At 35.5% G+C, this 26,187-nt stretch overlaps 1 protein-coding gene across 8 annotated transcripts in view; it reads right to left on the bottom strand.

The window, feature by feature from the left end:
- Positions 1-26,187, bottom strand: part of PPHLN1 (periphilin 1) — a 138,875-nt gene that overhangs the window by 43,566 nt on the left and 69,122 nt on the right. For all 8 annotated transcript variants that reach the window (XM_045801252.2, XM_045801257.2, XM_045801255.2 and 5 more), the window contains one exon: positions 17,843-17,959. In XM_045801252.2, the coding sequence (XP_045657208.1) occupies positions 17,843-17,959 (117 nt within the window). The remainder of the gene's footprint in view (positions 1-17,842; positions 17,960-26,187) is intronic.

Here is a 26,187-nt window from a genome sequence, read left to right as displayed (position 1 = left end):
ACTGAAAGGGAAAATCCCCAAAGCAATAATAATCATTTCTATTTCACAACAACAATTCATTAAATACATAATCCCACAAAAAGCTCAAGCTGACTACTGTACTTTCCAAAAACACTTTTGTGGAAAAGAAAAAAACTAAAAAAAAAATGAGGAAAAACAATTATTTAACCATACTCATTTGTTTATTCAAAAATTTACTGGGGGCGGGTGCCTGGGTGGCTCAGTTGGTTGTGTGTCTGACTTCAGGATCCTGGGATGGGGCCCTGTGTCAGGCTCCATGCCCAGCGGAGAGTCTGCTTCCCCCTCTCCCCCTACCACTCCCCCGACTCATGGTCTCTGTCTCCTTCTCTCAAATAAATAAATAAAATCATTAAAAAAAATTTACTGTATGACATTTATAGCAGCATTAGCTATGATAGCCAAATTATGGAAACAGCCAAAGTGCCCATCAACTAACTAATGGATAAGGAAGATGTGATATGTGTGTACACACACACACACTGGAATATTACTCAGCCTTCAAAATGAATGAGCTAGTCCCATATGCAATGACATGGATGGAGCTAGAGTGTATTATGCTAAGTGAAATAAGTCAGTCAGAGAAAGACAAATGCCACATGATTTCACTCATATGTGGACTTTAAGAAACAAAACAAATAAGCAAACGGGGAAAAAAAAGAGAAACTAAGAAAAAGACTCTTAACTATAGAGAACAAACTGATGGTTACCAAAGGGGAGGTGAGTGGAGGGATGGATTAAACAGGTAATGGAGGGGCGCCTGGGTGGCTCAGTTGTTAAGCATCTGCCTTTAGCTCAGGTTATGATCCTGGCGTTCTGGGATCGAGCCCCACATGAGGCTCCCTGCTCAGTGGGAAGCCTGCTTCTCCCTCTCCCACTCCCCCTGTTGGTGTTCCCTCTCTCACTGCCTGTTTGTCAAATGAATAAATAAAAATCTTTAAAAACAAAACAAAACAAAACAAAAAACAGGTGATGGAGATTAAGGAGGGAATTTGTTGTGGTGAGGACCAGGTGTTATATGGAAGTACTGAATAACTAATTTGTACACCTGAAACTAAAATTACACTGTATGTTAACTAACTGGAATTTGAATAAAAACTTTAAAAAATTTACCGTGGACAGAGAGAGGAAGATGGCAGCATAGTAGGAGGACCCTAGGCTCGTCTGAACCCACAAATTCAACCAGGTAACTATCATCCTAAATACTCCAGAAATCAACATGAAGACTGGCAGAACAAACTCCACAACCAAAGGTAGAGAAGAGGCCATCTCGAACAAAGTAGGAAGTGCAAAGAAGTGGCTTGGGAGAGAAAAAATGGATGGTGATTGCTGCAATAGTGGAGAAGGGTGAGAGACAGACTAACACACAAGGGCGTACCTGGAGAAAATGAATCCCACAGAGCAACTGGCTTGGAAAGCAAGAGGGGATGAATTCCACTGAGTTCTTGCAACTAGTGGGGCCTAAAACCTGGAATTCTAAAGGTCAGTGGGCTTGGCTCAGGGAAAGCCCTGAGGCATTGGGGCTGCTCCTGGAGAGACAGTTACATACGAGGGAAACCCCATAAGGCTATCGGGGGATTTTTAAGCAGAAACTTTCCAAGCTAGAAGAGAGTGGCATGATATATACAAAGTGCTGAACGGGACAAATCCAGAGCCAAGGATACTCTATGCGGCAAGACTGTCATTCAGAAGAGAAGGAGAGATAAAGAGTTTCCTGGACAAACGAAAACTAAAGGAGTTCATGACCACTAAAACCAGCCTGAATGAAATATTAAAGGGGATCCTTTGAGTGGAAAGGAAAACCAAAAGGAAGATAGTATGAAGGAAGGAAACACAAAAGCAGTAAAAATGAGTATTTTTGTAAAAATATCAATCAAGGAACTCACAAAATAAAAGGATATAAAATATGACAACACATACCTAAAACATGAGGAGAAGTAAAGAATGGGTTCAAACTTAAACAACCGTTGGCTTAATATAGACTGCTATATGCAGAAGTTATATTCAAACCTAATGATACCAACAAAAAGTACTAATATGCAAAGAATAAAGAGAAAAAAAATTCAGATATATCACTAAAGAAAACCAGCAAAACCATCAGAGAGAAAGAAAAGAAAGGATAAGAAAATCTTCAGAAACAACCACAAAGCAGGTAATAAAATGGCACTAAATACACATCTATCAATTACTTTGAATGTAAATGGAATTGTAAATCAACAGACACAGGTTGACAGAATTGATAAGAAAACATGACTCATCTATGTGCTGCTTACAAGAGACTCACTTTAGACCTAAATACACTCGTGGACTGAAAATAAGGGAATGGAGAAACATTTATCATGCAAATGGATGTCAAAAGAAAGCCAGATTGGCAGTATTTACATCAGCCCAAATTGACTTTTAAAACAAAGACTATAACAAGAGACTAAAAAGGATACTATACAATTATAAAGGGGACAACCCAACAAGATAAAACAATTGTAAATATTTATGCATCCAACGTGGTAGCACCCAAATACATAAAACAGTTAATAACAAACATAAAGGAACTAATCGATAATAACACCATAATTGCAGGGGACTTTAAAACCTTACATCAATAGATAATCTAAAGATAAAATCAACAAGGAAACAATGGCTTTGAATGAATACTGGACAAGATGGATTTGACAGATATATTCAGAACATTCCATCCTAAAAGAGCAGAATACACATTCTTTTCAAGTGCACTTGGAACATTCTCCAGAACAGATCACATACCAGGCCACAAAAGAAGCCTCAACAAACTCAAAAGGATAAAGTCATACCATGCATCTATTTTGACTACAGTGCTATAAAACTAGAAGTCAACCACAAGAAAAAAATCTGGAGAGAACACAAATACATGGAGGTTAAATAACATGCTACTAAACAATGAATGGGTCAAGCAGGAAATAAAATAAATAAAAAAGTACACAGGGACAAAGGAAAATGAAAACACAATGGTTCAAAAGCTTTGGGATGCAGCAAAAGTGGTTCTAAGAGGGAAGTATATAACAATACAGGCCTACCTCACGAACCAAGAAAGATCTCAAATAAACAACTTACTTTACACCTAAAGAAGCTAGAAAACGAACAACAAACAAAACCTAAAGTCAGCAGAAGGAAAGAAATAATAACTATTCTAGCAGAAATAAATGATACAGAAACTAAAGAAGCAATAGCACAATGAAACCAGCTGTTTTTTGGAAAAAAAAAAAAACACACAAAAATCAGTGAAACTGATAAACCTCTTGCCAGACTTATCAAGAAAAGAGCCCAAATAAATAAAATCACAAATGAGAAAAGAGAAATAACCAACATGAAAATACAATTATAAGAGAATATGAAAAAGTATATGCCAAGAAATTAGACAACCTAGAAGAAATGTATAAATTCCTACAAACATACAACCTACCAAAAAACTGAAACAGTAAGAAACAGAAAATTTGAACAGACCATTTACCAGCAAAGAAACAGACTCTGTAAACAAAAAACTCCCAACAAATAGAAGTCCAGGACCAGATGACTTCCAAGGTGAATTCCACCAAACATTTAAAGAAGAGTTAATACCTACTCTTCTCAAACTATTCCAAAAAAAAAATACAAGAGGAAGGAAAAATTCCAAATTCATTTCTATGAGGCCAGCATTACCTTGATACCAAAACCAGAAAAAGACAACACAAAAAAAAAAAAAAAAGAAAAGAGAGAGAGAGAGAGAACGAACTATAGGCCAACATCTCTCATGAACATAGATGCAAAAAATCCTAACAAAATGCTAGCAAACCAAATCCAAAAATACATTAAAAAAAAAAATAATTCACCATGATCAAGTAGGATTTATTCCTGGGTTGCAAGAGTGGTCCAGTATTTGCAAATCAACCGTGATATATCACATTAATAGGGAAAAGGGTAAGAACCATATGATCATTTTAATAGGCACAGAAAAAGCATCTGACAAAGTACAACATCCATTCATGATAAAAAGCCTCCACAAAGGCCATATATGAAAAACTCATAGCTAACATCATTGTTAATGGGGAAAAAACTGAGAGCTTTTCCTCTAAGGTCAGGAACGAGACAAGGATGTCCACTCTCACCACTTTTGTTCAACATAGCACTGGAAGCCCTAGCCACAGCAATCAGACAACAAAAAGAAATTAAAAGGCATCCAAATTGGTAAGGGAGAAGTAAAACTTCAACTATTTGCAAGTGACGTGATACTATATATAGAAAACCTGAAAGACTTCACCAAAAAACTGCTAGAACTGCTAAATGAATTCAGTAGTCACAGGATACAAAATCAATGTACAAAAACCTGTTGTATTCCCATATACCAATAATGAAGCAGCAGAAAGAGAAATTGAGAAAACAATCCCATTTACAACTGCATAAAAACAGTAAGATACCTAGGAATAAACCCAATCAAAGAGGTGAAAGACCTATACTCTGAAAACTATAAAACACTGAAGAAACTGAAGAAAACACAAAGAAATGGAAAGACCCTCCATGCTCATGGATTGGAACAACAAATATTGTTAAAATGTCTATATCACCCAAAGCAATTCACAGATTTAACACATCCCTATCAAAATACCAACAGCACTTTTCACAGAACAAACAACTCTAAAATTTGTACGGAACCACAAAAAGCCCCAAATAACCTAAGCAACCTTGAAAAAGAAAAGCAAAGCTGGAGGCATCTCAATTTCAGACTTCAAGTTATATTACAAAGCTGTAGTAATCAAAACAGTATGGTACTGGTACAAAAACAGACATATAGATCAATGGAACACAATAGAAAACTTAGAAATAAATGCACAATTTTATGGTCAATTAATCTTCAACAAAGCAGGAAAGAATATCCAATGGGAAAAAGACAGTCTCTTCAACAAATGGTGATGGGGAAACTGGAGAGCAACATGCAAAATAATGAAACTGCACCTCTTTCTTATACCATACACAAAAATAATTTCAAAATGGATTAAAGACCTACTGTGAGACCTGAGACCATAAAAATCCTAGAAGAACAGGAACTCTCTAATGTTGGATGTAGCAACTTTTTTCTAGATAGGAACCCTGAGGCAAGGGAAACAAAAGCAAAAATAAAATGGGACAGTATCAAAATAAAAAGTTTCTGCACAGCAAAGGAAACAATCAATAAAACTAAAAGGCAAACTATTGAATGGGAGAAGATATTTGCAAATGACCTATCTGATAAAGGATCAGTATTCAAAATATATAAAGAACTGATACAACTCAACATCCAAAAAACAAATAACCCAATTATAAAATGAGCAAAGGACATGAACAGATGTTTCTCCAAAGAAGACATCCAGATGGCCAACAGACACACGAAAAGATACCCAGCATCATTGTTTGTCAGGAAACACAAATCAAAACTAAAATGCAGTATCACCTTACACCTGTCAGAATGGCTAAAATTAATAACATAAGAAACAACAGGTGTTGGTGAGGATGTGGAGCAAAAGGGACACTCATGTACTGTTGGTGGGAATGCAAACCGGTCCAGCTATTGTGAAAAATGGTATGAAGGTTCCTCAAAAAGTTAAAAATATAACTACCTGACAATCCAGCAATTGCACTACTGGGTATTTACCCAAAGAATACAAAGACACGAATTCAAAGGGATACATGCCCCCTATATTTATAGTAGCATTACTTACTTAGCATTATTACTTAGCGAAGATATGGAAGCAGCCCAAGTGTCCACAGATTGATGAATGGATATAGAAGATGTGGTATATATATGCAATTGAATATTAGTCAGCCATAAATAAGAATGAAATCTTGCCATGTGCAACAGCATAGATGGAGCTAGAGAGTATAATGCCAAGCGAAGTCAATCAGAGAAGGACAAATACCATATGATTTCACTCATATGTAGAATTTAAGAAAAAAACAAATGGGCGAAAGGGAAAAAAATGAGACAAAGCAAGAAACAGACTCTTAACTATAGAGAACAAACTCTCAACAGAGGAGAGGTAGGTGGGGGGACGTGTTAAATAGATGATTAGAGATTAAGGAGTATATTTGTCATGATGAACACCAAATGACATAAGAAATTGCTCAATCACTATGGTGTACACCTGAAACTAATAGAACACTGTAAGTAAACTAACTAGAATTAAAATAAAAAACTTCTTCAAAAAATATTTTTTAATTTACTATCTGACAAATGTCAAGCACTGCTCCAGGAACAGTAAATACATCAATGAACACAACAGACCAAAGTTCTTGCCTCCATGTAACTTGAAGTAAGCAATTACTACAGTAACTATAAAGTTTGAGCTCATATATTCTACTGTTGCACATGTTAGGTAGGTGGGAGATTAGAGGAAATATGAAACCTGTACCTATTACAAATTTATTTCAAAACCTGGATTTTTAAAAATAAAGTAGTGGCAAAAAGCAGTAGGTTTAGAGAAGTCACAAGATATATACTAATGAATGGTGATTTTCACTAGTAAATGCAGTAACCTGGTATAGAGTAACCTGGTAGCTTTATAGAGTAACCTGGTAGCATTTATCAAAATTTAGTAGGTGTCCCTTTCACCCAGCAACTTCACCTCTAGGAACTTAATATACGGATACAGACATGGACAACAGAGACTAACATATGGCTCCCACTGATAGCAAATGATTGAAAACAACCTAAATGTCCATCATCAGGACAAATAAATTATCCAGTATGTAGAACCATGGGATACTGAGTAATCTGAAGGAATGATAGTCTATATCTGTTGTATAATGTACCCTAACTTTTCTCCTGGCACATCCTGCAGGTCGTTTCCTATCAATATACTGCCAATTGTGTTAAAAAAAGAAACAGAGAAGGTAAGTATGTGTATCCATACATTTATACACACACAAACTATCTCTCAAAGGACACTATCTACAGGGGAAAATGGTGGGGAAAAAAGCTGTCTCAATAGGGATAGCTTAGAAGTAAGGAGTAGGATGGATGGGAGATGCTACATAGTTTAATGACATTTGAATTATTGACATGTACATTATAATCTACTTTTTTTTAAAACCTGGTTTTCACAAGTCAGAGTTATAAGATTAAAACTGAAGGGGCGCCTGGGTGGCACAGCGGTTAAGCGTCTGCCTTCGGCTCAGGGCGTGATCCCGGCGTTCCGGGATCGAGCCCCACATCAGGCTCCTCCACTATGAGCCTGCTTCTTCCTCTCCCACTCCCCCTGCTTGTGTTCCCTCTCTCGCTGGCTGTCTCTATCTCTGTCGAATAAATAAATAAAATCTTTAAAAAAAAAAAAATAAAAAAATAAAACTGAAAACATATGAATCACTTAAAGAAGAAAGGGTTGGAAATCAGGGAAGATGTCACTGTAGGAAGCATCAGAAATCTGTCTCCCAATGTAAACAACAACTGCACTGGCAAACTTTGACTGATATAACTATTTTGGAACTCTGGACTCTCCTGAAGGCTTGTAACTTCAGCAGAGGACACAGATGGTAAATTGAGGTTTATTTCAGCTCTCAGCACAATAGCAGCAACCATCCCCACCTTCAGCCACTTGGTAGGAAGGTACCTGTGTTCCCGAGCAGCTTCATATAGCTTACAGGAGCCAGGCTGGGCAAAAAGGAGCCCGTCTTCCAAACATCAAGAATCTGTGCTCTGATCACTAAATGCTTGTGCTCCCAAAGGCTGGCGGGGGGGGGGGGGGGGGGGGAGGGGAGACAGCCATTGTTATTATATCTCACACTAACATTGCAAGCCCCTCCCATTATGGCTGAAGTGACTCCTGGGAATTAAGGAGCTGGTACCATTTTTTCCTTCATTTTTCATGTCTTTCCTTTTTGAAAGCTAGATGTTAAGATTAGCACATTAAAAAAACCCAAAAAACTGCTTATATGGGGTTAAGTCAGAAAATGACTGTGCATTCCAACATTCAAAAAAGACCTGAGAAGACCTTAAATTTACACCTAGGCTTATTCTCAGCACACGGACATCATACAATACAAAAGGGTGTTATCTAATTTCCAGAATTACCAGTTATTAAATTCAAATGCACAGTGTTCAACAAAAACTCACAAGGCATAGAAAGAAACAGGAAAGTAAGGTCCCTTTGAAGAAAAAAATAAACCAATATAAACCGTCTTTGAAAAAGACCTAACGGTAGGTCTGCCAGAAAAAAACTTTATAACTACTGTCTCAGATTGCCCAAAGAACTAAAGAATGATGCGAAAAAAGCCAAGAAAATGGTATGTGAACAAAACAGAAATACCAATGAAGAGACAGAAAATCTAAAAAGAAACCTCAAAGAAATCACAAAGCTGAAAAGTACAATAACTGAAATGAAAACTCTGCTAAAGGGATTCAAAGGCAGACTTGAGTAGGCAGAAGAATCAGTGAACTTGAAGACAGAAAAATGAAAATTATGGAGTCTGGGAAAGAAAATGAAAAAAAAAAAACTGAAGAAAAGTGAACAGACTAAGGAATCTGTTGGGACACCAATAAGTGGGCCAACATATGCATTGTGGGAGTCCTAGAAGAGAGAAAGCAGCAAAAAATATCTGAATAAATAATGGCTAAAAACTTTCCATACCTGACGGAAGACTCGAATATAAACATCCAAGAAGCTCAACAAAACCTAAGTAAGATGAACTCAAAGAGGCTCACACCAAAATACATTATAATCAAATTTTCAAAAGACAAAGTAAAAGAGAATCTTGAAAGCAGTGAAAAGCAAATATCATATACAAGGGAAATTCATTAAGATTAGCAGATTTCTCATCAGAAACTCTGGGGGCAAGCTTACAGTATACCCATCCATAATCAAAGTATGGTTGACCCTGAACAACATGGTGATTGGGGGGGTCAGCCACCCACACAAAGTGCACATAAAACTTTTGACTCTCCAAAATCTTAATAACCTACAATTAATCAGATGCCTGAATAATACAATTATCACATATTTTGTATTCTATATGTATTATATACTGTATTCTTACAATATCTAAACTTTTCATAATTTTTTTTGGTATTTCCATGCTACACAGTTTGTGAGTCTTTTTAAATTGTTGCAAATCTCCAAAAAATTTTTTCAACACATTTATTGAAAAATATCGACATATAAGTGGACCTATGCAGTTCGAACATCAATGTAATAAAAGAAAAACTGTCAACTGAGAATCCTATATTCAGGAAAACTGTCCTTCAAAAATGAGGGAGAAATTAAGACATTCTCAGATTAATAAAAGCTGAGGGAGTTTATTACTACTAAATCTGCCCTGCAATAAATGCTCAAGGGGGTCCTGCAAGGTGAAATGAAAGGATACTACACAGGAACTTGAAGCCTTATGGAGAAATAAAGACCTCAATAAAAATAAATACATGGGCAATTATAAAAACTAGTATTATTGTACCGATGCTTCATAACTGCACTTTTTTTGTTTTGTTTTCTACACTGGATTTAAGAGACTAATACATTTAAAGAACACTATTAGTGTAAAAGGTAGTACTACTGTGGGTGTCTAAGTGGCTCACTTGTTAAGCTTCCAACTCTTGATCTCAGCTCAGGTCTTGATCTCAGAGTCCTGAGTTCAGGCCCTGCACTGGGCTCCATGCTGAGCATGGAGCCTACTTTAAAAAAAAAAAAGGAAAAAAAAAAAGAAAAAGATAGTACTACTATAACTCCAAATCTTGTTTTCTAGATAATTGAAGAGACTACTGCATTTAAAAGAATTATTAGTTTATGTTTGGGGCACATAATATATAAAAATGTATTTTGTGACATCAAAAACTAAAAGGGATAGAGATGGAGCTGTAGAGGAGCAGAGTTTTGTATGTTATTGAACTTAAACTGATATAAATACAAATTAGTGTTATAACCTTAGGATATAAATTAATCTTCGTGGTAACCACAAAGATAATAGGTATAGAATATGTACAAAAGGAAATTAAGAAGGAATTTAAATATTTCACTACCAAAAAGAAAAAAATCAATTAAACAAAAGAATACAAGAATGAGGAAATGAGGAACAAAAAAGATACAGGGCATATAAAAAACAAACAGCCCCATGACAGAAGACCCTGAAATGTTAATGAATTAAACCTCCGATCAAAGGACAGAGACTGGCAGAACGGATAAAAATACATGATCCAACAATATACTATCTACAAGAACCTTACTTCACACTCAAAGACACAAACATGTTGAAAGTAAAAGGACGGAAAAGATATTCCATGCAAATAGTAAGCAAAAAAAGGTGCGGCTATATTAATATCAGACAAAACAGATTTTAAATCAAAAAAGGTTATAAGAGACAAGGTATTATATATCAATAAAAGGTTCAGTACAGCAAGAAGATATAACAATTATAAATATCTATCGACCTAATGGCACAGCATCAAAATATATGAAGTAAAAACTGCCAGAATTGAAGGGAGAAATAATAGTTACACAGTAATAGTTGGAGATTTCACTACCCTTGTCACAATAATAGATAGAAAAATCAGATAAAAGTTAAGTAAGGAAATGGAGGACTTAAACAAGAGAATCCACAAAGTAGATCTAATAGACATACAAAGATCACTCTACCCAACAACAACAGAACACATTCTCAAGTGCATGAGACAGCTTCCAATAGACTAAGTGTTAGGCCATACATTAAGTGTCAATAAATTTAAAAAGTAAAACTGGAAAATTCATAAAATTGTGGAAATCAAACAACACACTTTTAAACAGGCAACGGGTCAAGGAAGAAATCACATGGAAGGTAGAAAATACTCAGAGACAAATGAAAATGAAAACACAATGTATAAAAACTTAGGAGAAGCAACAAATCAGTGCTAAGAGGGAAATTAATGGCTATAAACACTTATATTAAAAAACAAGAACAGACTCAAATCAATAACCTAACTTCACAACTTAAGGAACTAGAAAAATCAGAACTAAACCCAAAGGTAGCAGAAGGAAAGAAAGAAATATTAGAGATAAATGAAATAAACAGAAAACAAACAAAAAAAAAATCAAGGAAATCAAAAGTTGGTTCTTCAAAAAGATCAAGATTGACAAACCTTTAGCTACATGGACTAAGAAAAAAAAGAGAAGACTCAAATTACTAAAATCAGAAACGAAAGTGGGAACATTACTACCAATTCTATAGAAATAAAAAGGATTATTAAGAGAGTACTATGAACAACCGCATGCTGACAAATAGGATAACCTAGATAAAATGGACAATTCCTAGAAACACAAAACCTACCAAGACTAAATCAAGAAGAAACAGAAAATCTAAATAGACTTGTAACTTGTAAGGAAACTGAATTTGTAATCAAAAATCTCCCAACAAAGAAAAGCCGTGAACCTGACGATTTCACTGGTAAGCTCTACCAAATATTTAAAGAATGCCAAGCCTTTTAAAACTCTTCCCAAAAAAACTGAAGAGGAAGGAACACTTCCTAATTCATTCTATGGGGACATTATCACCCCCAAACCAAAACCAGACAAAGACACTACAACAACAACAAAAGCTACACAGTCCGATATCCCTTAGGAACACTGATGGAAAAAGTCTCAACCAAACACTAGCAAAAGGAATTCAGCAGCAATTAAAAGGATTATACGTCATGACCAAGTGGGATTTATTCCTGAAATGCAAGGGATAGTTCAACATAGGAAAACTGATGAATGTAATACTCTGTGTCAACAGAATGAAGGGAAAACAATCTACATAATTATCTGAATTCATACGGAAAAAGCATTTGACAAAATTTAACACATTTTCAAGATGAAACACTCAACAAACTAGGAATAGAAGTAAACCACCTCAACATAATAAAAGCCATATATGAAAAACCCACAGCTAACCTCACACTCAATACTGAAAAAATGATTTTTCTTTAAGATCAGGAACAAGGCAAGGATGCCTGCTGTCACCACTTCTATGTAAAACAGTACTGGGAGTTTTAGAGCAATTAGGGAAGGGAAGGGGAGGGGAGAAGAGGTATACAAATTGGAGAAGAATAAGTAAAATTATCTTTTTGCAGATATGACCTTATATGTAGAAAACCCTAAAGATTACACACACACACACACACACACACACACACACACACACAAATATAAATGAATTCAGCAAAGTAGCAAGATACAAACTCAACACGCAAAACTTAATTGCATTTCTGTAGATGAACAAGAGAATAATTTAAAAAGGAAATTAAAAGAATTTCATTTACCATAGCATCAAAAAGAATAAAACTTAGGAATTAACCAAGGAGATGAAAAACGTGTATAATGAAAACTATAAAAACTGCTGAAATAAAACATAAATAGAAACACATCCCATGTTCACACATTGAAAGACTCAATATTGTTAAAATGTCAATACTACCCAAAGCAATCTACATTTTCAAGGTGATCGCTACCAAAATCCCCATGCTATTTAAAACCTCTAAGAAAATTAATAAGGAATCTGAAGGGACCCTGGATATCCAAAATAAACCTTGAAAAAGAAGAGCAAAAGTGGAAGACCCACACTTCCTGATTTCAAAACTTACGACCAAGCTACATTAATCAAATCTGTGTAATACTGGCATAAAGACAAACATATAAACCAGTGGAATAGAAAAGAGAGCCCAGAAATAAGTCTTTACATACATGTTAAATGATGCCAAGACCATACAATGGGAAAACTACAGCCTTTTCAACAGATGATACTGGAAAATTGAATATCAACTTGCAAAAGAATGAAGTTGGACCCTTACCTAACACCATATATAAAAATTAACTTAAAATGGATCAAGGACCTAAATGTAGGACCTAAAATAATCAAACTCTTAGAAGAAAACACAGGACAAAAGCTTCATGACTTTAGATTTGCCAATGATTTCTTCTACATGACAACAAAGGCACAGATAAGAAAAGAAAAAATAGAAAAACTGGACTTACTGAAAAATTTAAAATTTTGCTTATCAAATAGCACTATCAACAGAGTAAAAAGGTAACCGATAGAATGGGAGAAATATGTGCAAATCACATATCTGATAAGGGATTAATATATAGAGAGAAAACTTCTAAAACTCAACAAGGAAACAAAAAATAACCAATGGACTTCAATACACATTTCTTCTAAGAAGATATACGAATGGCCATTAAGCACAAGAAAAAAACAACATCGCTAGTCATTAGGGAAATGCAAATCAAAACTACAAAGAGATACCACCTCACACCTGTTAGGGTGGCTACTAGCAAAAACCCAGAAAACGACAAGTGATGGTGAGGCTGTGGAGAAACTGTTGGTGGGAATATAAAATGGTGTAGTCATTGTGGAAGACAGTATGGAAGTTCCTCAAAAAATTAAAAATAGAATTACCATATGATCCAGGAATTCCACTTCTGAATATATACTCAAAAGAATTGAAAGCAGGGTCTTGAAGATATTTGGGTAGCTATGTTCATAGCAGCAGCATTATTCACAATAGCTAATTGAGAAGCAATCCAAGTGTCTACTGACAGATGAATGGGTAAGCAAAATGTGGTACATACACACAATGGAATATTATTCAGCTTTAATAAGGAAGGAAATTCTGTAATATGCTATAACATGGATGACTCTTGAGGACATTATACTAAATGAAGGAGCCAATCACAAAAGATAAATACTGTACAATTCCACTTATATGAGGTACTTAGAGTAGTCAAAATCTTAATGACAGAAAACATAATGGTGGTTACCAGGGGCTGGGAATATCAACTGGATAAATTGCTTTGGGGAGTTATCATTTAATGGGTATAGTTTCAGTTACAATGTGAAAAGAGTTATGAGGATAAATGGTGGGGGATGGCTGTGCAATAATGCTAATGTATTTAATACCACTGAACTATATACTTAAAAATGGTTAAGATGGTAAATTTTATGTTAAAGGTATTTAAGATAGAAACCCCAGTATCAATATCAGGTTTCTAACACCAGGCAAACAATTAGTTTTGAATGATATTAAGGAAGTTGGATTACTATCAGTTCTGACTAAACCCCAAGATCAAAATCTACCACTAGGTTCCATTTCAGTTAGAGCTAATGCAAAAAACAAATAAAAAAAAAACAAAAACAAAAACACCAAAAAGAACTGTTGAAGTTTAAAGCGCACTGAAAACAGGAATTTCAGGTTTCATCATAATTCCAGGGCGACACACAAAAATATAAACTGATGAGGACAGAAAGCACATCAGAGCAGATATGAGTTTTTGGAGAACAGACAGCAAGAAGAGAAAAATAACTTGAACTGATACTAAAAGGGCTGATTAACAATTAAGTTTACTTTAACTAATTAGATATATATCATTCAAGGTACTGTAGAGGGAAAACAAGACAAGTACTTGAGATGCATTCAGTGTATATATAACTAGACAAGTAAAAACAATATTTTTAATAAGGGCAGTAATAAGTTCATCAGTGACAAAGCAGCATAAAATTTTAAAACAGGAAGGGGAAGAAAGCAGAATCAAGATCGATCTTGAGTGTTATCCTCAAACACTACTGATTCCACTGAATGAGTGAATTAGAAAGAAGGCCATGAAAGATGGGTATTCTACACTGGAGAAAGAGTAAGCAGAGATACTAAAGTAGAAAATGACACTTCATGTGTGGAAACAACATAAATCATATATTCACACTTAAGAAAAACGTCAAAATTTTCTTCTATAGGAAGAAGCAACCTGTTCTACTGGGACAGGTACTGCCTCCAAGTAATCTGCTTTTCATTCTGATAGTCAAAAGCTAAATGGCCATTTGTTTGAGGATGGTAAATTATGTCTCTACAAAACTTCACTGCAAGCTCCCAGACAGCTAGGATGGTGTCTCTAATGCAGTGTTTGACACAAGTAGATGCATTTAAATTTAGTGAATTTAAATAAACTATGAGAAAGCCTACAGTATGGTACTATTTTCTGAAAATATGTAACTTAAAATACCACTCCTAAAATATGCACTGTGAAAAATTTCATAGTCAAGTCTGCTAAATTACGCAAATTTTATTATTTACCTTCCTTCACAGACCACTGATGAGAATATTAACGTATTAAAATCTCTGAAAAGCACTGCAATATCAAAATAACCTACCTCTTTTAAATCTAGCATTTCCCAAACATACTGGCTAATAGAATACATTTTTTCCCTCAGATCATTAAGACTCTCTAGAATTAATATTCTATCAAATACTTTGAGAAATTCTCTATTATAGCCCAAAAGGTAAAGGTATAAAACTGACTGATTTATAACATTCCTGAATATTTAAGTATATCATTGAATGTACCTTCAATTTCACTGAACTTTCTGTAAACTACATGGTCTCCCAACTGAATTGTTTAAAATTATATTCACGGCAGCAAGAGAAGATAAACTGGAAAACTAAATATTTAATCTCTAAGTCATAAAAATGAATCTACACAATGTTTCTGAAATACAGGGACCATTACTTAAGTAACTAATATAAAGGGGTGCATGGCTGGCTCGGCTGGCAGAGCATGCAGCTCTTGACCTCAGGGTTGTTAAGTTCGAGGCCCACGTTGGGTGTAGAGATTACTTAAAAAAAATCTTTAGGGCAGGTGGGTGACTCAGTCAGTTAAGCGTCTCCCTTCGACTCGGGTCATGATCCCAGGGTCCTCAGATCAAGTCCCACGTCGGGCTCCCCGCTCTGCAGGGAATCTGCTTCTCCCTCTGCCCCTCCCCCACTCGTTCTCTCAATCTAAGATAAATAAATAAAATCTTTAAAAAAAATCTTAAAAAAACTAATATAAAATAAAAATACTTCCACAAGTACATTTAAACACACACAGACACACACACACAGTGTTATGCCAATCTCTTTCCCAGTATCAAAATCCTTTTTTCCTTCCTTTCTGTCAAATAAGATATGAGTTTACAGAATCAAAGTCAAAATTCTATTCCTCAAAAAGCACAGATCACTGAAGTGAGTAATTGTTTAACTGCCTGAGAACAAATGTAACTATCTGAGCAAAACGTTAATAAGCTGCAGTGGGATTAGGTTTTTAAATAAAAGAACAAGAGTAACATAAAAATTTCCCAAATGCTTTATTTCCAGTATAAGAAAGTATCACTCTAACTTGTAAAACATTTTAGACAGTGCTATGAAAATGATGCTGTTGCTCAACATTAATGATGTATACCATGTAACAAACATATCAAAGAAATCTCAATTCTACCCTCACTCACCTTGCCTTTGGTTCAACAAAAGATCGTGCTGGACCTATCACCCCACTTAGAGGTTGTTAGCGTAATTTATTTATCAATTCAAAATCTAGCAAATCCTGTGCATATTTTAAGAGAAACCATAAAGAGGTTAAAAAGAAAGTCTTTCTAGACCCAATGTCACTATTAAGACTCAAGATCCATTCACGCAATAAGTAAAATACTTAAAACGGAAGGTCGATAGTGAGGATTGTTGTTTTTTCTTTTTAATTATGAGGTATAAAAAGTGATGGGGGAAGATGAATATATCTTAATAAAGCCTTGCTAACTGAAGAGTATTATGCAAACAAGAAGGTGGTATTTTTGGAAGTTTTTAAGTACTCTGAGAAAAATGATCAGTTCTCCAAAATAGCAATTTTGAAGTATACAGACCTATGAATATAAAAACCTATTCTAATTATTAAGAAAATAAACAAAAGGCCCTATAAATTTTCCCTATTGTTCATGCTTTTAAATAATGCTGGAAAGGTGCCAAAAAGGGAAAGCTAGATGATGCTGATATATTCACTAAAGAATATGTATAAATACTTACTATTATATGTACAAGAACAAGGAAACCTTGACCTATTTAAGAACAATTGATATCTAAATGACAGATCAGCATTTTAAAACAGAAAGGCTTTATTTGTGTACGTACAGATAGGGTCTGTACTGGTTTGTACTTTCTATAAGCAGTGTACATTAGTTATTTTGGAAAGGATTTTTGTAGGTACATAAAGATTTATGTAGGTATATAGGTTTTATATCAAATTCTAATGCTTGGTCCATTTTCTCAAAGGGCCTTCTATAATGTATTGAAAAGCCAGAAATCTTCAAATCTACATTATCTGTCATAGTACAGAGATTTTTATATTCTTTATATATTTATAAATTATATTTATATATTTAAATAATTCCTCTAGCACCAATTCTTGAGTCTAAAAGCTTAATTTTGCCAATGAAACATCTATATTTTCCTGTTAGGGATGTTACAGGTTTAAGAAAAGTTTGAGTTCGTTTTCAAATGTTTTAATGCAAAAATTCATAAAGAGTATTCTATGGACCCAAAAATGCTCTCATCTTTTGGTACTGAAGGCTCATCAAAGATCACAGGTAACGCAAACCATGTGTCATTCCATTTCTTGGGATATTTACGAGATAATTTGCACAGAATATAACATGTGATATAAATATAGCCCAAGATTCGAGGTCTAAATAGATTTTTATTCCAAATTCACTGGTTTATGACGTGGCTTAGCATGATTTCTAGAGATATTTTTAACAGCAAAGCCCATAAAAGAAGGATAAATAATGCATTTTCCTTACACTCCCTATTTATTCTATTCTCTTACTTCTAAACTACCGGAGAAATTCAGGTATAGTTCAATTATTAAACTCAGAATCATTCATATTCATACTATTACCCTGTGTGGTAAATGTTAATAATCCATGAGGCTATTTTCCCCATATATATTTTAAAGTACCAGAACAAATCAAATATTTCCCACCCACAATATAAAATCCAGACAAAACTCTTCACGTGAAACATCAAGCGGAAATTATGCCTTACCTCATACTCAATTTCAGGTAAGTTACTCTCATCTGCCTTCTCTAGCTTCTCAGCAGCCCACTTGCTTGCAGCCTCAGCAAGTTCCTTTTCAGTTAGCCTACTGGGTTTGTCTAACACCTAATGAAAACAAAAGAACAGTTCTATTACAATTCCCCAAAGCATTTAAACTTGCAATACATGAAGAAGTATATCTCAGGGACCCTTGGGTGGCTCAATTGGTTAAGTGTCTGCCTTCAGTTAAGCGTCTGCCTTCCACTCAAGATCATGATCCTAGGGTCCTGGGGTCGAGTTCCGCATAGGGCTTCCTGATCCGCAGGGAGCCTGCTTCTCCCTCTCCCTGGGCTTGCCACTCCCCCTTGCTTGTGCTGTCAAATACATACATAAAATCTTTAACAATAAAAAAAAAAGAAATATATCCTCACTTACCTTAAAATCATGTAAGCCTTCAAATTTATATGGATAACAAGTACATTCTTTATTTGCTTTTTCAAAAATATTCAACATAGAATTTAAGTGTCATTCCTTTTGGCCATACAGATTAGATCTGACTCCTAATTTCATTTATATAAAACTTCAAAAATTCATCTTAAGGAAAAGACACCGACAATTAACTAACATATCAACAGTATTTAAAATATACAGGACATCATACTGATTCCAATGCTGTATCTTGAATTATATTCAATGAAATAAATAATACCAAAATATCATCATGGTAAATTTCTAACTAATGTAACAGAAAAGTCAGATATGCTGTTTTTCATAATTTGTAATAATTTATATAAATCCTACTTTCTACACAATATTTATACACTTAAATTTCATTTTTTGATATTTCTGCTTCCCTTCTTCAACCATAGCCAATACTAAACAATGTATGGAATTTCAAGTTACAGACAGACCTGGGTTTGAATGCAAGGTTCATCACTTGCCGGGCAGATGATTTTATATGCATAATTTATGACACTGTGAAGCCTTGGTTTCCTCATTTACAAAACAGGTGTGAATAATATTCACTGTTTTATAAAGTAGTTGTGAAAATCAGAAGTAGTAGACCTGAAAGTATCTAGCACAGCGCTTGCTTGGTACTTCAGTTTTCCTTTTCCATATTCATGGATATAAATCAGTTATAGTAAAACATTTGAAGATAAACCAGTTCATGAGGTCAATATAAAAATGAAGAAAATAAAATTTTTTTCTGGATCACATGACTCCCACAATACTGTTTACAGACCTACATTACAGAATAAGATGTAAAAGTTCTAAGCCAAGGGGCACCTGGGTGGCTCAGTTAAGCGTCTGACTCTTGATTTTGGTTGAGGTCATGCTCTGAGTGGGGAGATCAAATCCCCATGAAGCATGGACATGGAGCCTGCTTAAGATTCTCTCTCTCCCTTTGCTCCTCCCCCTCTCTAAAAAAAAAAAAAAAAACACAACACTGAGCCAAAAATTAGAAAAATTGGTTCCTTGGGCCCATATAGTAGCTCTGATTTCATTCTATTTTATTAGCATACATTTTCATCAACTAGGTCTTTCACCTCTAATTTGGTCTCCACATCTTCTCTAAAGTCACATCATTAACTCTAAACATACTTCCGATGGATGACAGTGGCATTAAAAATCTCCACATTAGGGGCACTTAGGCAGCACAGTCAGTTGAGCGTCTGACTCTTGGTTTCAGCTGGGGTGGTGATCTCAGGGTTGTGAGGTCAAGATCCCTATCAGGCTAAGTGCTCAGCACAGAGTCTGCTTGAGAGTCTCTCTTCCTCTCCCTCTGCCCCTCCTGCTCGTTCTCTCACTCTCTCTCTCTCAAATAAAAACAAATAAATCTTTAAAAGTCTCCACATTAGAGTATACTACCATTTATAAAGTGCTTCTATATGCACACCTAAAAAAGTATTTTAATTAAATGGAATTCCATGAAGGTGGTTAGGGCAGACTTTATTACCCTAACTTATGAACCAAGAAACTCAATGTCCAAAAGCTAGTGATTTGCCCAGTCACTAGTAAATGCTAAGCCGGAACTTACAACAAAGGCCCCTGACCTCTTCCACAGGTTATTCAATTCACCAAACTACTGGCTGGACATCCATAATATTTACTGGAAGATAGTAACAGTGTATGTACATAGAGTGATTCCACAGCCACCAAAGAAGCCTAAATATGTCACTCCAAAGCCCTATCCACACATTATGTTAAAAAGGTAGAAGTAATACCTCTATTATTACTTAGTAATAAGATTAAAAAGTTACCAACACCCCCCGAAAAAACCAGGGGTGCCTAGATGGCTCAGTCCATTAAGCATCTGCCTTCGGCTCAAGTCATGATCACTGGGTCCTGGAATCAAGCCTCACATTGGACACCATGCTCAGCTGGGAGACTGCTTCTCCCTTTCCCTCTGTCCCTCCTCCCTGCTCACGTGCGCTCTCTCTCAAATCAATCAATCATAAATAAAATCTTTTTTAAAAAAAGTTAAAAAAGACAAAGTAAATTAGAATAAACAACAATATACATATAAATATATCAAAGAAAAAATTTATGCCCCATTTTTGGTATCTGTTTTGAAGAGAAAGTTATAGAGTAAAAATAAAACAAACACTGTTCTCTCCAGTAAAGATGGGAGCAAAATCTTCTACATCTGAATCCTTCCATCCATCTTTCATTAAGTCTGTACACCTGAAAAACTATCATTTGAAATTAACTTCTAACAGTAAGAAATAAATTCAGAAAAATTATTTCTACATGAGGACAGCCAGAATGTCTTAAAAGAAAAAGCCCTCCACCAAATCAGGAAATCTAAGTAAAAGTGTCCCAGAGCTACCATGTAACCCTGGGCAAGGAACAGAGGAGGCTGTACTTTCCCAACACTTAAAATCATCATACATCTAAAACTCTGAAAGTCTGATTCCATTTTAAGACAAAAATGCAAACATATACTTCAACTGTCATAAATAGCTAAAATCCACTATGGTTACTTCCCACTAATACATTTTAACATGTACCACAAAGTCCTACATTGTAACTTACATTTACATTACAGTTCAGAAGAAATGAATATTTCATACATCCTAATTTAAATATTCATAATGAGTTGGATGGGCAACTATTTCTTTTCTTTCATTTCTGCCTGACAATAAAAACAAGCCAGTCTTTCAGGCGGATAAAGCACCCTTGACATGGTAAGGCAGAACCAAAGTTCTAATCAAGATTTCTTATTCAAAACCAACATTCTAGAACCCTCAGACTTTGGGGGAAAGCTCTAAAGATACAAGTTGTCACAAAAACATTTTTTTTTTCCTTTGAGGCAGTGAAGCAGCTGCTCCCTGAATACCAGCACAGACTGCCAGGTGACATCTACTCTTGCCCAATATACCAAAGACAGAAAAACAAAAAAGTGAAGAAGAGAATACAAGTAACAGCAGTTATCCATTTGGGGTCTTCTGTGGTTCCATACAAATTTTAGAATTATTTGTTCTAGTTCTGTGAAAAATATCATTGGTTTTTTGATAACAATTGCCCTGAATCTATAGATTGCTCTGGGTACTACAGACATTTTAATAGTATTAATTGTTCCAATCCATGAACATGGATTACCTTTCCATTTATTTGTATCTTCTTCAACTTCTTTCATCAAAGTTTTATAATTTTCAGTGTAAAGATGTTTCACTTCCTTGGTAAAATTTATTCCTAAATATTTTCTTTTTGATGCTGTTGTAAATGGAACTGTTTTCTTAACTTCACTTTTTTTTTTATTAAAGATTTTATTTATTTGACAGAGAGAGAGAGACAGCCAGCGAGAGAGGGAACACAAGCAAGTGGAGTGGGAGAGGAAGAAGCAGGCTCCCAGCGGAGGAGCCTGTTGTGGGGCTCGATCCCAGAACACCGGGATCACGCCCTGAGCCAAAGGCAGACGCTTAACGACTGAGCCTCCCAGACGCCACTTAACTTCACTTTTTTGATAGTTTATAACTGTTGTATAGAAACATGACTGAGTTTTGCATATTGATTTTGCATTCCACAACTTTACTGAATTTATGTATTAGTTCTAACAGCTTTCTGGTAGACACTTTAGGGTTTTCAATATATAATATAATGTCACCAACAGCAACAACAAAAAAAAGGCAGTCTTACTTCTCCCTTCCCAATCTGGATGCTTTTTATTTCTTTTCCTTGCCTAATTGTTCTGGTGAGGTCTTCTGGTTCTATGTTGGTTAAAAGTGACAAGAGTAGACCAGTTGTCTTGTTCCTGATCTTAGAGGGAAAGCTATCAGCTTTTCACTACTAACTATGATGTTAGCTATGGGCTTGTCATATCAGGCCTTTATTATGTTGAGGTATATTCCCTATATACCCAGTGTGTTCAGAGTTTTTATCATGAATGGATGTGGAATTTTGTCAAAAGGGTTTTCTGGCATCTACTAAGATGATCATATATTTTTAGCCTTCATTTTGTTAATACAATATACCACATTGATTGATTTGTGGGTACTGAACCATCCTCCTTGCTTTGCTGGAATAAATCCCATGTGATCAGGGTGTATGATCCTTTTAATGTGCTGTGGAATTTCGTTTAGTAATATTTTACTGAAGATTTCCACATCTATCTTCATCAGAGATACTGGCCTATAATCTTCTTTCCTTGTAGTGTTCTTGTCTGGATTTAGTATCAAGGTAATGCTGACCTCAAAATGAGCCTGGAAATATTCCCTCCTCTTCTGTTTTTTGGAAGTTTCAGAAGAATTAGTACTCTTCAAATATTTGGAGGAATTTACCAGTGAAATAATTTGATAAAATTATTTAACTTCTGAACATTTTCTATAAAATGGAGATACATACCTACTTATACCATAGGATTTCTGTACGAGTAAGAGAAAAAAATACTTAATATAGTAATTAGGATCAGGTACTTATACTATCAATGTTAGGTCGCTGACTAAACACACCCCTCCCAAAATAAAAGCACAGTTATCAAATATGCCCCACGTGAATATTTATTCCCACCTTGTATGGTCAAAATGAGCAATGATGGCAGTTAAGTACTAATTTTAGCATAACCTGCAGAAAAAAATAATATGAAAAAACTGCTCATTCTTCTGGTAGCTACTTTCAAGTTGTAGTTACTTAAGATTCAAGTTTTGGGTTTTTCTTTTTATTATTATTATTTCATTTTATTTTCCCATGTATCTACAGTGGACCCTTGCAACAACACAGGTTTAAACCATGTGGGTACACTTATATGTGGATTTTTACAGTTCAGTACTATAAATGTATTTCTCTTACGACTTTTTTATTAAGATTTTATTTATTTATTTGAGAGAGAGAGAAAAAAAGAGAGAGCACAAGCAGGGGAAGTGGGAGAGGGAAAGGGAGGATATGGGGCTCAATCCCAGGATTCTGGGATCATGACCTGAGCTGAAGGCAGATGCTTAACCAACTGAACCACCCAGGTGCCCCTCTCCTATGATTTTTGTAACATTTTGTTTTCTAGCTTACTTTACTATAAGAATACAGTGTATAATATATATAGCATACAAAATACATGTTAATTGATTATCAGTCAGGATTCCAGTTGACAGTAAGCTGGTAAGTAGTTAAGTTAGGGAGAGTCAAAATTTATATATGAATTTTTGACTGCATGGGAGGTCAGTACTACCAACCCCTATGTTGTTCAAGGGTCAACCATACTTTTCTTTTTTTTTTTACTATTTTTATTTTTTGTTATTTTATTATTTAAATTAACATATAATGTACTATCAGTTTCAGATGTAGAGTTCACTGATTCATCAGTCTTATATAATACCCAGTGCTCATTATATCATGAGCCCTCCTTGATGTCCATCACCTAGTTACTCCATCCTCCCACCCTCTCCCCTATAGAAACCCTCAGTTTGTTTCCTATGATTAAGAATCTCTTATGGTTTGCCTCCCTCTCTGATTTCATATTACTTTTTTCTTTCTTCCCCTATGATCCTCTGCCTTGTTTCTTAATTCCACATATCAGTGACATCATATAATTGTCTTTCTCTGATTGACTTATTTCGCTTAGCATAATACCCTCTAGTTCCATCCATGTCACTGCAAATGGCAAGATTTCGTTTTTTTGATGGCTGAGTAGTATTTCATTGTACACACACACACACATATTTATATACATACATACATATACACACATACACACACACACACACACACACACACACACACACCTCACATCTTCTTTATCCAGTCGTCTGTCTATGGACATCTAGGCTCTTTCCATAGATTTGGCTATTGTGGACATTGCTGCTGTCAACATTGGGGTGCAGGTGCCCCTTTGGATCAATACATTTGTATCTTGGGGGTAAATACCCAGTAGTGCAATTGCTGGGTCATACGGTAGCTCTATTTTCAACTTTTTGAGGAACCTCCATACTGTTTTCCAGAGTGGCTGCACCAGCTTACATTCCCACCAACAGTGTAGGAGGGCTCCACTTTCTCCACATCCTCGCCAACATCTGCTGTTTTCAGACTTGTTAATTTTAGCTATTCTGACTGGTGTGAGGTGGTATCTCATTGTGGTTTTGATTTGTATTTCCCTGATGCCGAGTGATGTTGAGCACTTTTTCATGTGTCTGTTGGCCATTTGGATGACTTCTTTGGAGAAATGTCTGTTCATGCCTTCTACCCATTTCTTGACTGGCTTATTTGTTCCTTGGGTGTTGAGTTTGATAAGTTCTTTATAGATTTTGGATACTAGCCCTTTATCTGATATGTCATTTACAAATATCTTCTCCCATTTTGTCAGTTGTCTTTTGGTTTTGTTAACTGTTTCCTTTGCTATACAAAAGCTTTTTATCTTGATGAAGTCCCAATGGTTCATTTTTGCCTTTGCTTCCCTGCCTTTGGCGATGTGTCTAGGAAGAAGTTGCTGCCTGTGTTCTCCTCTACAATTCTGATGGATTTCTATCTCACATTTAGGTCTTTCATCCATTTTGAGTCTATTTTTGCGTATGATGTAAGGAAATGGTCCAGGTTCATTCTTCTGCATGGGGCTGTCCAATTTTCCCAACACCATTTGTTGAAAAGAATGTCTTTTTTCCATTGGATATTCTTTCCGTTTTGTTGAAGATTAGTTGACCACAGAGTTGAGAGTCCATTTCTGAGTTCTCTATTCTGTTCCATTGATCTATGTGTCTGTTTTTGTGCCAGTACCATACTGTCTTGATGATTATAGCCTTCTAATAGAGCTTGAAGTCCAGAATTGTGATGCCACCAGCTTTGGTTTTCTTTTTCAACATTCCTCTGGCTATTCAGGATCTTTTCTGGTTCCATACAAATTTTAGGATTATTTGCTCCATTTCTGTAAAAAAAAGTTGATGGTATTTTGATAGGCATTACACTGAATGTGTAGATTGCTCCAGGTAGCATAGACATTTTCATAATATTTGTTCTTCCAATCCATGAACATGGACAGTTTTTCCATTTCTTTGTGTCTTCCTCAATTTCTTTGATGAGTGTTCTATAGTTTCCTGAGTACAGATCCTTTACCTCTTTGGTTAGGCTTATTCCCAGGTATCTTACGGTTTTGGGCACAATTATAAATAGGATCGACTCCTTAATTTCTCTTTCCTCTGTCTCATTCTTAGTGTATAGAAATGCAACTGATTTCTGTGCATTGATTTTATATCTTGATACTTTGCTGAATTCCTATATGAGTTCTAGCGATTTTTTGGTGGAGGCTTTTGGGTTTTCCAGAGTATCACGTCATCTGCAAAGAGTGAGAGTTTGACTTCTTTGCTGATGCAGATGCCTTTTATTTTTGTTTGTATCTGACTGCTGAGGCTAGGACTTCTAGTACTATGCTGCGCAGCAGTGGTGATAGTGGACATCCCTGCTGTGTTCCTGACCTTAAGGGAAAAGCTCTCAGCTTTTCCCCACTGAGAATGACATTTGCTGTGGGCTTTTCATAGACGGATTTTATGACATTGAGTTATGCTCCCTCTATCCCTACACTGTGAAGAGTTTTAATCAAGAAAGGATGCTGTAGTTTGTCAAATGGTTCTTCTGCATCTATTGAGAGGATCATATGGTTCTTATCCTTTATTTATGTAGTGTATCACATTGATTGATTTGCAAATGTTGAACTACCCTTGCAGCCCAGAAAAAAATCCCACTTCGTTGTGGTGAATAATCCTTTTAATATACTGCTGGATCCTACTGGCTAGTATCTTGGTGAGAACTTTTGCATCGATGTTCATCGAGATATTGGTCTGTAATTCTCTTTTTTGGTGGGGTCTTTGTCTGGTTTTGGGATCAAGGTAATGCTGCCCTCACAGAAGGAGTTTGGAAGTTTCCCTTCCATTTCT

This window comes from Ursus americanus, chromosome 25 (assembly GCF_024610735.1).
Source record: "Ursus americanus isolate L20-20 chromosome 25, mUrsAme1.1.p, whole genome shotgun sequence".
In the NCBI taxonomy this organism is placed as follows: Eukaryota; Metazoa; Chordata; class Mammalia; order Carnivora; family Ursidae; genus Ursus; species Ursus americanus.
The sequence above is the reverse complement of the archived record's forward strand: the minus strand, read 5'-3'. Positions and strand labels throughout refer to the sequence as shown.